Source organism: Fulmarus glacialis, unplaced genomic scaffold (assembly GCF_000690835.1).
Source record: "Fulmarus glacialis isolate BGI_N327 unplaced genomic scaffold, ASM69083v1 scaffold33253, whole genome shotgun sequence".
Taxonomy (NCBI): domain Eukaryota; kingdom Metazoa; phylum Chordata; class Aves; order Procellariiformes; family Procellariidae; genus Fulmarus; species Fulmarus glacialis.
Window position 1 is genome coordinate 1 of NW_009204158.1, and position 13,294 is coordinate 13,294.

The following is a 13,294-nucleotide window of genomic DNA, read 5'->3' on the forward strand; positions in this document are numbered from 1 at the left end:
GGTGGGAGACAGGCTGGGAGCCGCCCTGGCCATGGGGCCTGAGGGCACAGGAGGCTGTGGTGTTGTGTGGCCAAGTCTGGACCGGGGGAAGTGGGAACACAGGAGGGGAGCAGGCGAAGGAGGATGCGGGGTGGCAGGGGTGGGTGGTGGGCGGCAGGTGGCTGCTGTGGGGCTCACATCGCCTTGAGCACGGCTTCCCAGAAAGAGCCCCCCTCTTAGAGGGAGGTCTGGAGGCCTTGATGGGAATGAGTAGACCACCTAGCAAAAATGTCCCGAAAGGAAGGTTTAGAAGCACTGGAACTGTTACGAAGGGAAAGGGAACCAGCGGCGCAACCAACAAATGCAAAATTGCTGCCAGGAAGGATATAACCTCTTCCCTTTTCCATAGGGAGTAGGACAAGAAGTGATGCATTTATATTGCTGCTAGGGAGACCTAGACCAAACGTTAGGGAAGCTTTTTTCAATGGTAAGAATAATTCAGCAGAGGAAGAGGTTGCTTATGGGACGAATGACTTGGGTAACTTCGTCAAATTTGTTTAGCCTGCTCTTAAAAATCTCCAAGTATGTGGATGGGTTTAAAGACCTCTTGAGATTATTTCCAGATTTGTTTTGTGTGTGCTAGCTGTAGTCCTGAGCAACACCTCTTCAGTGTAACACAGCTTGTCACTCTGGTGGGTGCCGCTACAGAGCTGTTCAAAGTGCAAAGGAGCTGCTTGCTTTGCCGTTTTGAACCAACCAAAGTACTGAGAACACCTAACTGATTTCTTCCTTTCCTATTTTGTTAATAAAACACTGCAGTATTGGCTGAAAAATCTTACTTTTGTTGGTAGAAATTATCATCATGCCACATTTCAGCCACATTTTGTCTTACATTGACAAAAAATTTCAATATAAAGAGAGGCAAAATGTGGTCTAAATCAATCGAAAGGTTTGAAATTCATTACAATTAAAATTAAGTTAGAATATTAGAAGGAATAGAAGGTAATGGGCTCTATAATAAGGTTTTCTTAAATAGCTTTTTGATGTGTATAAAATGGATAGATATTTGTGTATGGAATTGACCTCTTATTGTTGTGGCAGTTGAGTCATCTTAAATACCCTTTCCACAATGATATCACCTGTTTTCTATTAGCTTTTTCTAATTGCACTTTTGAAGCAGATGCTACCCCTGTATTTGGCCCCAGTCTTCTAAATCTTTAAACACGATTGTAACATTATTCAGATGACTAACCTCACTGAGGTCAATGGGACTATTAAGCTAAAGGAAGTTAAACACATGCTTAAGTGTATGAATGGGCTGCCCCGTAATGTATGTTTGCTTAATAACAGCAAAAATTGTTGAGTCTTTGTGGCTCAGGGGATCCTGGAGAGCAAAATTTTCCTTTTCTTTTGCAGCTGAAAAGGGAACAGTGATTTTAAGGGATTTCCTTTTTTTGCCCTTTGCTTGTTTACACATCTTTGGGAAGGTTTGCATTACTTTTGATATGCATTTTTCTCTTTTTTTTTCCCCTCCCAATTTTGTTGAATTGTTTTTCTTTTTATTGCCTTTTAATTTTTTAATAACTTGTTTTTAAATTCCTGCCCGTTCTACTGCAATCATTTTTTTCTATCACTTGTCTTCATATACAAGTATGGGTTTTGAAACACTCTAACAAAAATATTTGGAGAACACCATAACGTAAAAATCAGGAGGGTTTCCGTAGAGGGCTTTGGTTGCTAAACCACAGTACCAGGGAGGTATCAAGGTGTCAGAGGGCTGAGCTGTCGGGGCAGGTTTTTATTGTATTACACTGTGAAGATGCTGGGTTGTTTCAGACTGAGAATAAAGAATTTATTGGTTGCTCTGATGTAAAGAACATCAGAGAAACCCAATGGCTGAACTTGAAAGCCCAGGACGTAATATCGGTCTCTGTAGAAAGATCTAGAAAAGGAATTTATCAAGATTATTAATTTTTCCTCTCTGTTGAATTCATTTGGTGTGGCCACAGCTGAAGAGAGTATAAAACAGTAAGTGATGAATTTGCTTGTTTTTTGTTTTTCATGGTGGAGGGAGGATCTTGAGCTCACTACAGAAGAGAAAATAATGTATTCAAGATAATTTCCATTTTTGTTGATTTTGCACTGTTTCTCATCTGGGTCTGGTTTTGCAATCAATCAAATTTGTTGACTCAATCTGATCAGGATGTGTGTACTTCTGTACAAAACTAAACAGTTGGGAGAGAATTACTGAGTGGTAACACGCCCATAGTAACTCATTATAGCATTGCTAATATCTTGCCTATTAGGAAAATGATAAAATGACAAAATTTGTGTCCAAAATAGGTGATTTCAGATGGAAGTGCCTGTAGGCTACGGAGCTTCATTAAAAAGAATCGTTCTGGGCTTACCAAAGTGGATGAACTAAATGCCACCCCACTGCATCATGCTGCAGAAGGAGGTCAAATAGAATTAATGCAGCTGATAATAGACGATTCTTCCTGTGAAGGTAACACACATTTTATTTAACAGAATGAAAAAGTTCAATAATCAAAGTGTTTGTTACCCCACTGAAACACAGAACTGGTATGTGTTATCTACATTTATAGATTTAAATATAGTTCAAACTGTCTGCCAATTTCCAGTGTCTTGGGTGTGGTTTGGGTCACCCTTGTTATGTTAGGACTGTTTTCTCTCTAATGCAGTAAATTGATATATCTTATTTTGGGGACTCAGATTTACAGTCTTCAGATATGAAAAAGAAAACTGCAGTGAAGTACAGTAGGCCTGACTTTTTGTCTTCCTTATTTATGTTATGTGTCTTTTGTTACGTTTATAATACTGGAAATGTAAAAGACAATTAATTTGGCTTCTTATACTTGTCATTTGAGTTGTCATTCAACTTGTTTACTTAATAGTGGGGAAGAATAAACATTTGATGAGATAGGCCATCTAAAGAAATTTAGGGAAGAAGTGGTAAGTAGGAGAACATGGGGACTTGAATGATGGAAAAACACTCTGTGTTGGGCTATCTAATTTTAGATTATTCTGGCTGAAATATATTCTTTTTCTTTTCAGCATATAATTTTTGTCTTAACTTTTTAGAATATTTGTTGAAGTTTATTTACAATTTTGAAGCTCAAAATATGTGTTGAACAGACCAGTTTTATAACTGGCATGAATTGATTTACTTCTGTGTTCTTAAGTGAATCACAATAGATATGGTCTTTAATCTTCGTACAATTTGCAAGCACTTGTTTATTCTCTCTTATTTTACTTATTCACATTCACTTGTTCTGTGCAGCCTCTAAAGAAATAGCTGCAAAGTCAAATAAGATAGGAAAGAGAAGAGACAAGGAAAGGGGGAAATCAAGTAACTCTTGGGGGGAGAAAAAAGATATATAATAATGGGCAAGAAATAGACAGGCGTTTCACCCCTCCCATCTCTCTAACCAATACCGTGTATTCAGCACAATATTTAATCAATTTAACGCAATGCACTGCCTGACATGCAGTCTTTTCCTTTTTCTCTTCAAAGAAATGCAGTAGCACAGACCTAAACCTCCTTTGCAGACCCTTTTTTTTTTCCAGTGTGATCAGAACATTTGATTGTTTTGCTTTGGTTTTGGTTTTGTTTTGGTTTCTCTCCTTTGACAGTATTAAATGTGATGGATTCTTCTGGAAATACTCCACTGCACTGGGCCACAAAGAAAAACCAGGTTGAAAGTGTTAGTTTGCTTCTCAGCAGAGGAGCCAATCCAAACATTCTCAACTCCAATATGATGGCACCTTTGCACATGGCCGTGCAGTCCCTGCATAATGAAATCGTTAAGGTAAGTCTAAAGTCCACATAAATATACAGACTTGTTAAGTAGCGCAACAGCAACTGCATGCAAAACACCAAGACCTTGTTTATATATGTTTATGTTTATATGTATCTCCTCATATGCTTTTTTTAGCGAGCAGGATGTGTAACATATGATGCTTATAGAATGTTTGTGTCTTCTTAGCACAGCAAGTAAAAAGTAGCTTACTGATTTACATAAATATTGATATTTGTGCTATGAAAGTAGTTGTTACGTTTTATGGAGAATTATTTTAAATTTTCCAAACACAAGGAATTTTCTTTGAAAGTTCTTTTTAACTAAGATTTCATGTAGGCATGTGTTATTTTAAATGTTTATGTTCTGATCTTTTTTTTTTTTTTACAATTGTATAGGGACTCATAGAAGTATAAAATTTTCTTGAAACTGGTGTATTTTCTTTTATGAAACCCAGATTAAAATTAGTCAGAAAACACAGGTCTTAAAACGAAAATTGTAATAATCATTTGAATAATAGCAGAACTAAAGCTGCAATTAAAGATCACAAAAATATATTGTGAAGAAATTACTAAGGTGTCCATTTTGAACCTTGTAAAATAGCAACAGCTCTGAGATTTTAAGCAGCATAATTTTTTCATCATTTGTCCAAGTGCAATGAGAATGTTTTCACTCCATATGCAGTATTTGGATAGAATTTTAAAAATTTATAAAGTTTTTGAATTTACTGGGTGAATACAACCTTAACACCACATCACTTGCTTTTTCCCTTTAAAATTGTCTCTTTTTCTAGTTCATCCAAATAAAAGAAAAACATATTCCTGTTTTCAAGACTTAAAATCCTTTAGACATTTTCAGTGCTAAAATATTTCAGTGTCCTCACATCTTTTACAAAATCTGTATTTATTATGAATTAATAAAATTTGAAGTACAATAACATTTTTAAAATAGGCGTTGTATCAAGTTGTGGGTTTGGGTTATTCTACAGCTCTGCTCTTGACTAAATATGTGCTCTCATTTTTTCCCCACTCTGTTGTTTATTCATTGTTTATTCATGTTTATTCATTGTTTATTCAATTCTCCTTTGGTTTCTATTGTCAAATTGCCTGAGAGTGATTAAAATGTGCCAGTTCCTCCAGTACAGAAAAATTCATTGGAATTACTGAAAGACAAATAAATATGTAGATAGAGGAATAAATATGTGGTGCAGTATGGTCATTATCATTTCTAGATCCTTTGCTTCTCAAAAAATGCTGGAAGCAGTCATAGAGGTACTTGGTGACACTGATAGCTCAGTGTTAGCTGTTAACGTAGGGACTGAAGCAGGAATTCAGGATGGAAGGGTCCCTATTTTCATCAAGTCCCGTCTTCCTTGATCTTATATAACTGTCCAATCGGTGCCTAATCGAGCAGCATCTACAGCATTGCAACTTTCCAGGGAATACAGAATATTACAAGACACTATAAAAAACTTCAGTTGAAAATCCGCATCTGCAATCTGCTGCAGAAAAGTTTTTCTCCCAGTGTTGGGGAAATTGTTAACTAAAACTTTAAGATACTCTGCAGCTATGTGCAGTGTTTATCCTAGTTACCCAGCTGTTTGCTGTAAAGAATTTTACTTTTCTTTGTCTGTTCTCACCTGCATTTTTCACCCACGTATTTTTACATTCTCCCTCATTTTGTCCCTCCTCTGCCTATGCATTGTGGGCTGTTGGCATGAAAAAAGAATAAGTCGCAAGAGTGCTATGGGTGATAAACTACAAAAGTAATGGAATAGGCCTTTGTTGTTGTATTTGGCTTATGGTTGACTGAATGTTTTCTTAAACATTTAGATTTTAGTCCAGCATAGCAGTACAGATGTTAATTTGGAAGGTGAAGCAGGGAACACACCTATAATTGTAGCATGTTACAAGGATAATCCTGAAGCACTGACACTCCTGGTAGGTATAATTATCTATCATCTTTTGATGTGATTCTGTTTACCTTGATGCAGTGTTATTCTGTTCCTGTGTTCTGTCTTTGTTCACTGGAGGAGGATTAATCGTGGACCTAATATTCAAATTACTTTGCATAAGTTACTAACAAACTTTCATCTTTTAAGAGCATATATAAATATATCTGAGTGGCAAACAGAAAAAACTTAAACTAATTTTGAAGGTCATCAGAACACAAAATGAAGCACATGTATGTGTAGATGTATGGATACAACATGCAAAAGATGTTTGTATATAAACTTCACAATGCATATAAGCATAAAAAAAGGAGACAGCTGCCCAGGAGACAATACCTGTAATAGTATGTTCATTAGTCAGAATTTTCTGTATGTCATTAAGCTATATCCAGACATTATTTTTCAGATTGAAAATGGAGGGAAAATATGTAAACCCAACAAAACGGGATGTATGCCTGTCCATGCAGCTGCATTTTCAGGTGCAAAAACATGTATGGAAATTCTTTTAAAAAAAGGTAAATACATTGTTCCCAAGAAGTCAGTAGGGTTTATTATTTATAGTAGCGTTACCAATTTACTGCTTTAATTCTCAAAGAACTGTGCAAACAAGCTCTTACAACTGTGATTGAACTTACAAGAAGTTAATGCAATTATTCCTATGGGCAATTCATGCTAGTAACTTTTGTAGGATTGCAGCAGCAGCTTAACTGCTTTCCTAAATGTGTGCCCATCCATTGTTTAATGATAGATGTGAAAGGTTCATATTTTTAGGGGGAGAATATTATTCCACAGTTAATATATTTGTTTTGAAAGCCTTGGTAGCTTCTGTTATCTTTCTCGCATAAAAAATTTCCATTTTCATTTCCCAGGTGAAGAATTGGGTCACTCTGCTAAAACCCACATCAATTTTACCAATAATGGAAAGTGCAGTCCACTTCATTTGGCAGTTCAAAGTGGGGACCTTGAAATGATTAAAATGTGCATTGAATTTGGAGCCCAAATTGATCTAAAACAGGTAAAACTTCAAATGGAATGAAATATTATTTTGATAAAACCTATATATTTCTAAATCTCTAAGTGGTACAAAAAAAAGATGAGCAGATAATCATTGCTCATTGTCTCTTCCAATGCAAAACCTAGGGAGCAACAAATGAAAACAAGTCTCTAGTTCAAATCAGGCAAAATGGCAGGTTTCTTTACACAAGTTACATAGGAGATTGTGGCTATGAAAAGTTTGCATGGATTCAAAATGCATTTGGGCAGATCCGTAGAAGAAAAATCAGTCCTCAACTACTGAATACAATGACATCCCCTCTGGCTCAGGAAGTCCTTGAGTCATAAACAGATGGAGTCTGGGAGAGTACTCTGGAGAATGGTACGTCCTTCTCCACAAACTCTTTACTATGCACCTGCTATCGACGGTTCTCAGAAATGGGATTCTTGATCTGACCCTTTCTCATCATTCTCGTTTATCCTCAGCCTTGCCCTGGCCGTTACAGTATATTCTTTGTAAGCAAGCACAAATTTGTGATAGTACTGCTGCTACCATGATACTGTTGGTGTAAGGTCCTGTGCCCAGCTTCATGATGAATAAACATTTCTGAAGATATCTATCATTAATCAAATTGTTTGCAAGGCTCAGATCAACTCATGAGAGCAAAGATAAACATGGTTTAGCCTTCTTTTATTGGTTTGGTTCTTTGAACACACAGCTTTTGAATGAGGTGATTTATGCTGCTGATTTTGTGATGGGTAAGACTGTTTTGAGAATGCTTATGGCATTGTGGAAAAGCCCATTCCAATGCATTCACTGAAATGTTCCTGTTCTAAAAAGCAGAAAGTCAAAACCCTCAGGCGTGTATCAAAGCTAGTTTGTCCCATCTAGCTAAATGAAATCCTGTTTTGGTAAATCTTGTTCTAATTATTTATTTATTGCTTAAAAATTTTATGACTGTCTAGCTTATAATAATTTAATAACATATTACACCAAGTTATTTTTAACCTGCAGAAAATTTTATTTCAGAATGACATCTAAGGAAGATTCCATTTAAGGAAGTCAAAAACATTTTAAAATAATGCATTTTCTGTATTATACAGGCACATTTGTTTGCTTATTCATTTGTACTGTCTACCTATGGTTTTCTGTAGTTTTCCTTTGCTTCATCTCTTGTATTAAAGGGTGGTCTGTGTGTGTTTATTAATTCAACTATAAAAGATTACTGAGTGTATTTATCTCATATTTTAGGGACTTGGCATAGAATAAGAAGCTTTGTGGCGATCCTTTAAAACTATCTCTTTAGTCTTTTCTGGTCTTTAAGATCTCTTTAGAGTTTCACTACTGTTGTTAAAGACTAAAGTTTCATTACTTGCATAGAAATTTAGGCATTTAGGAATTATGAATCCTGGGCTAGATCACTAGTGTGTTTAACAGGTTGGAGGTTAAGTTGTTGGGGTTTAAATATTTAAGTGTTGTTTTATTTTCCCATTGACAGAATGAAAAATGCACAGCACTTCATTTTGCTGCCACTCAAGGAGCAACTGAGATTGTAAAGTTAATGATGTCATCCTATGCTGGTGAGGAATCCATTATTGATGCTGTAGATGGGAATAAGGAAACATTGCTTCACAGGTAGGAGGCTGCTCTGCCAGACTTCACTATAAATTGTGAGCCATGATATTCTTAGTTATTCTCAGCATCCAATTATACTTTATATAGCATACTTTGGAATATCCTTCCACATGGGTTGGAACTTCTCCATGGGATGGGGGATGGTTTTAGTACAGTATGGGAGAGTCAGTAATTTGGTCAGAATGTTAAAGATTTTGGTGCTGATATCAAAATCAAAACAGTTCCAGTTACCTTGGAACCATGTAAAGGAATGGTCACTAACAGTTTGTATTGAAAATTTACTTCAGTAAAGTAGTGGTGAACAAGTTTATGGAATTGTTAACAGCTTCTGAGGTTGTGGAACAAATGCCCTCATCTAACGGGGTTATGTTCTCCAGAAAATGAATGAAAAAAATATAAATAGTTTAAAAAAAAAATTTCTTTTTTTTTCCCCTAAAAAATTATCTTATACCTGATCAGCTGCAAGTAGATGTTGGTACACTTTCCTATGACGACAAAGTTGCAGATGGCATTTGTGTATGTAATAATCCTCTAGACTTCTAGTCTTTTACAGTCCATTTGAAACCAGAGCACCAGACTGTGGAGAAATTTCCTCAGTCTTCTGTAGCAGAAAGACGCTTGGTTAAATGTGCTGGCTCCCAGCTCTATGGAAGATAGTATATTTCCCCATCTATACATTTTTGCAAGAAGGATATGTCTCACTGCATTTAAGTGTAATAATTTTACAGTGTCATTCTACAAGGAGTTTTACAGTATGAAATAATTGGTAGAAAGTCAGAGATAGTAGAGATGATTGTTCTTTGGACACAGTATAAAGTGGAATGATTCGAACATAATTGAAGAAATTAAAAGGGCAGTGTGTTGTAAAGTTAAGATAAGGTTTGGGTACACTTGGAAATGCTACTGCGAGAGAACACTATTGAAGACAAAGTGATGACAGAACGCCAAAGAAAATTGTTCAGACACAACATACTACTTAATAGATAACTGGCTGTCATGTCCATAAAGATTACTGTCCTTGGAAAAAGCTTGGAAAAAGAATGACACTCTTTTACTCCCCGTGACTGTGAAAACAGGAAAAAAAAAATTATCAAAATCATCAGAAAGGTAGAAAATCACCCAAATCTCTCAGAATATAAATAAACTGAATAGGAACGTTAACTTGTTGAGAAGTGAAGGAGCAGTGAAGCATAGGCAGGACTTGATTCATTCACATTCCCTCTGTCATGTTTCCATCTAAAAATTTTATAAAATGACTTTGCTCTCTCTTCAGGCACCTTGGAATTTATTTTGAGTGTGTGTGGAGCATTCAGTATTTATGCCTGGCTGGAGGGATCTGCTATAGATAATACTTATTTGGAACAATGACATGATTTTAAAAATAGGTCTTTTGAGTAATCAGTTCTAATTATAGTACACCCTGTGTTATTACCTCTTAAAATGCTAAGGGAACTGTTATCTTTGAGATACAGTACCACCTTGGAACTGTCCTTCTGTGTTGCTCATTGAGTCAAAATATTTGATAGGGGTCTGACTTCTGAAAACATTTAGAGTGTGTGTATTAACTGTGCTATGCTTCCTGCTTTGACCGTTTTTTTTCCTATGTAATTCAATGTCTTATTGTAGAATAAAACCTGAGAATTTTTCATGTGTATAGACAGCTTTAAAATATTTTTAGAAAATTAATAAATGTCATCACAATTTATATCAGTATAATATATTTTTTCATACTTTTTCAAGTAGACTTGCCTGCCACAGTCAGAATAGATGTTTAGTTAAGTCATTGCCATTTTAACCCCCCTTTAGCATTATTACACAAAATATATCAAGTTACTTTTGAAGATCGGATCAATGAAATGGATTTGAGGCTTTAGGTTTGGCTGGAACAAACTGAGTCTCAAGTTTTTGGAATTCTATATTGACCTTGTGTGGTACAGCAAAAGATCTGACATATGAAATGACTGGTTCTGTTAAAAATCAGTGGTATAATGCCTGTTGACCTATCAATGAGGCCTTTGTTTCCTGCAGTGAGTGTTCAATGTATTAATTGAACTGAACTTAGTTTAAAAAAAAAAAACTCCATGACAAAAATGGAAACAATTTATTAAAATGAATTATGTAATAAAGGTATCTCTCTGTCTCTTTATTTTAAAATGTATTTATTTGAAAATACTAGAAAATGCAGCAAATGGAGAAAAATGCTACCCTTTGGCTTGAAACTTCATTGTCCTTTCTAATGTTACTGTATTTTTGCATTTTCCCCACAGGACAGCATTGTTTGATCATTATGAACTGGCAGAGTATTTGATTTCAATGGTAAATATTTAATCAAGCAACATGTTTATGGAGATTATTGCTATCTATTACTACAGGTCTGCATAGAGAAATTCATAAAGGAGAATGTGTTCTCAGGTTATTTAGATATATATATATATTTCATAATGCGTAATTGGCAGTTATAGTACAGCAGTAGTTATGGATCCATAATAACATCCTACAGTTACAGAGGATGAAAACTTGCATTTTTATTTCCATTTTACTTATTCAGAAAGGTTTCATAAACATCTTTTACCAGATATAATAAACTGCCTCAGTCATCCTCACTTTTAAGATATGAAATATGAAATAAATGCTAAATATGCATTGAATTTAATCTGATTTTTCTAGAAAGAAATCCTGTCTTTGAAAGATGTACATATGATTGTTCTGGGATCACATAGCCATATATTGAAGTTTGTGCATGATCTAGAAATATTTTGGTTATATTTCTTCACTGAATAATTATGAGGGAGAAAGAGAAGAAACGTAACCAGGGATGCTACTGGCTATGCTCCAAGTGTCCGTTTACACCGATTAAACTAAGGCTTATATAATCATTATATGCCCCACTCTGATGAGGAAATTTTCAGAAGTCAGCAGACTTCTTTTCCATTTTATGTATGTTTAGGCTTTTTACTTAATTTCATGACAATTATATTAAGAAGAAATCTCTTCTACATTCAGTTTTGCTTTTCTCAGAAACTCTGTTACAGGAATTGGATTTAGTCAGAACTAGATGTTGTGCTTATTTTTAATTCCAATGTGGAATGGTGAGGTTTGACTGCTTAAACTTGTCTGACAACACAACCTATCTACAGAAGTTATTACCTGATAAACACAGGCACAAATTTTTGCATGTGGAGGCTTGTGTGCACAAAGTATTAGAGGGAATATCTTTAACACTGCATTTGCTAAGAACAAACTTTTATTCCTCGAGTGTCATTTTGACTATTTTGGCCTCTTTCATAGAATCTATGCTAACGGGTTTTTTGGCTTTCTGTATAAAGTATGTCAGTTTTGAAGTTTAAGGACTGTTTTCCTTTGCCCTGTCTGGGAATGGATCAAAATATGCCAGTTGGGGTTAGTGGGATGTGGCACGCACAACCTGTGCTGCCTGCTCTCTTGGACTCCTGGCAAGGTCACTAGGTATCGCCTATGCTGTGGTGTACATGAGGGTGAAAAAGAAAAGATGGAGCAATGTTACTGTTCAAAAGGAATAGCGAATTCCAGTTCAGAATGGCTTTCTGATTTTAATAAAGAAAAAAATTTATTTATTTTATACATTAAATATCCACATTTCATGCACATTAACACTACAATGATTACTTCCTTTATCTTATTTTTGATACTTTTTCTGTCTGAAAATAAAAGCCATTGTAAATAGATACAGTGTTACATCTAGCTCTTCTAGATAGAAAAAATAAGGTTAGCTATGCTAAACAGAATTGTCCAGGCACACAATGTATGCTATTTACATTTAAATTACACCGATTATTTTGTAAGTGGTAGGTCAGTGTGCTACACAAAAATCAGAGAATCAAACTCCACAGATATTTCTTGCAGAGCTTTTCACTATTTTACATTTGGCCTCAACAACATGGCAATGAGTACATGCTCTTGTTTTGGTGAGATGTACAGCTATGGTTTGCCATAACTGAAGGCTAACTGAAACTTAAAGAAAGGCAAAAGACAGAAATCTAGATCACTATTCCCAACTTCTAAACATTACAAAACTTCATAGCTTTAAAGAAATGCTATTTACAAATTGGTTTGCAAGTTAAGCATTTTAAGCATAATGACTTTAACAATAATGTCAACGTGGCCATTGTAACATTTGAGTTAGGTGCACGGTATCTGGTTTGTGCATGCAAGTGGCGTGATTGTACTTACAAGTTATGTACACAACTATAAAGAAGAATAAAGACATGAAAATCAGAAAGTTCTCATGATTTAGCTAGTAACTTAGCTATTTCCCTGCATCTTTTAGTGGTTTTTTTTTTTTCCTTGTGTACTGGAAAATTTAGCATTGAAGTGTCTGGTGCTTCCTGAATTTACTTCATTTATTTTATTGAAATGTGCTTATTCAAAGTAAATAAGTGGTAATTTTACACATTTTCTTGCTTCTTTTTTTGCACTTCCTTTTTCCCCTTTTGCTGCTTTTGTCTTCACTAAAAGAAAAATGAAAGATTAAATTGGTATAAATACTAATTGATATTTACAAAAATTGCATAATATTTGTTTTTATATTAATGTCTGTTTAATTCATATATATTAATATATAAATGGAAAAGTGAAAGGAGTTCAGAAACTAAATTTACAAACTCTTAATTCAGCTGTATCGTAAATGTGGTAAATATATGTGGCAATATATGTTACTCCTTATTGTGATAAATAATGATGAATGCTGCTGAATTCATTTTGCTGAAGGCTAAACAAGGATCTTAGCTGGAGGGAAGGTGATTAAAGGTTGCGTTATTAACTGGAAATTGCTGCCCTGTATTCACTGAAATGAATGAGCCACTTGGATAAAAAAGGTCTGTTTCTTTGATGAATAAGAACATTTTTAAGAGGTTGTCTGACCTTGTAGAAAGGTAACTG

General features: G+C 35.1%; 1 protein-coding gene across 1 annotated transcript in view; it reads left to right on the forward strand.

Moving 5' to 3' along the window:
- Positions 1–1,258: 1,258 nt before the first annotated feature.
- The window catches only part of LOC104074693 (transient receptor potential cation channel subfamily A member 1-like), a 16,104-nt gene continuing 4,068 nt past the window's right edge, over positions 1,259–13,294 (forward strand). Inside the window, exons 1-8 of the mRNA XM_009574891.1 lie at positions 1,259–1,309; positions 2,323–2,485; positions 3,634–3,809; positions 5,630–5,737; positions 6,155–6,263; positions 6,618–6,763; positions 8,241–8,377; positions 10,645–10,693. Of these exons, the coding sequence (XP_009573186.1) occupies positions 1,277–1,309; positions 2,323–2,485; positions 3,634–3,809; positions 5,630–5,737; positions 6,155–6,263; positions 6,618–6,763; positions 8,241–8,377; positions 10,645–10,693 (921 nt within the window). The 5' untranslated portion in view covers positions 1,259–1,276. The remainder of the gene's footprint in view (positions 1,310–2,322; positions 2,486–3,633; positions 3,810–5,629; positions 5,738–6,154; positions 6,264–6,617; positions 6,764–8,240; positions 8,378–10,644; positions 10,694–13,294) is intronic.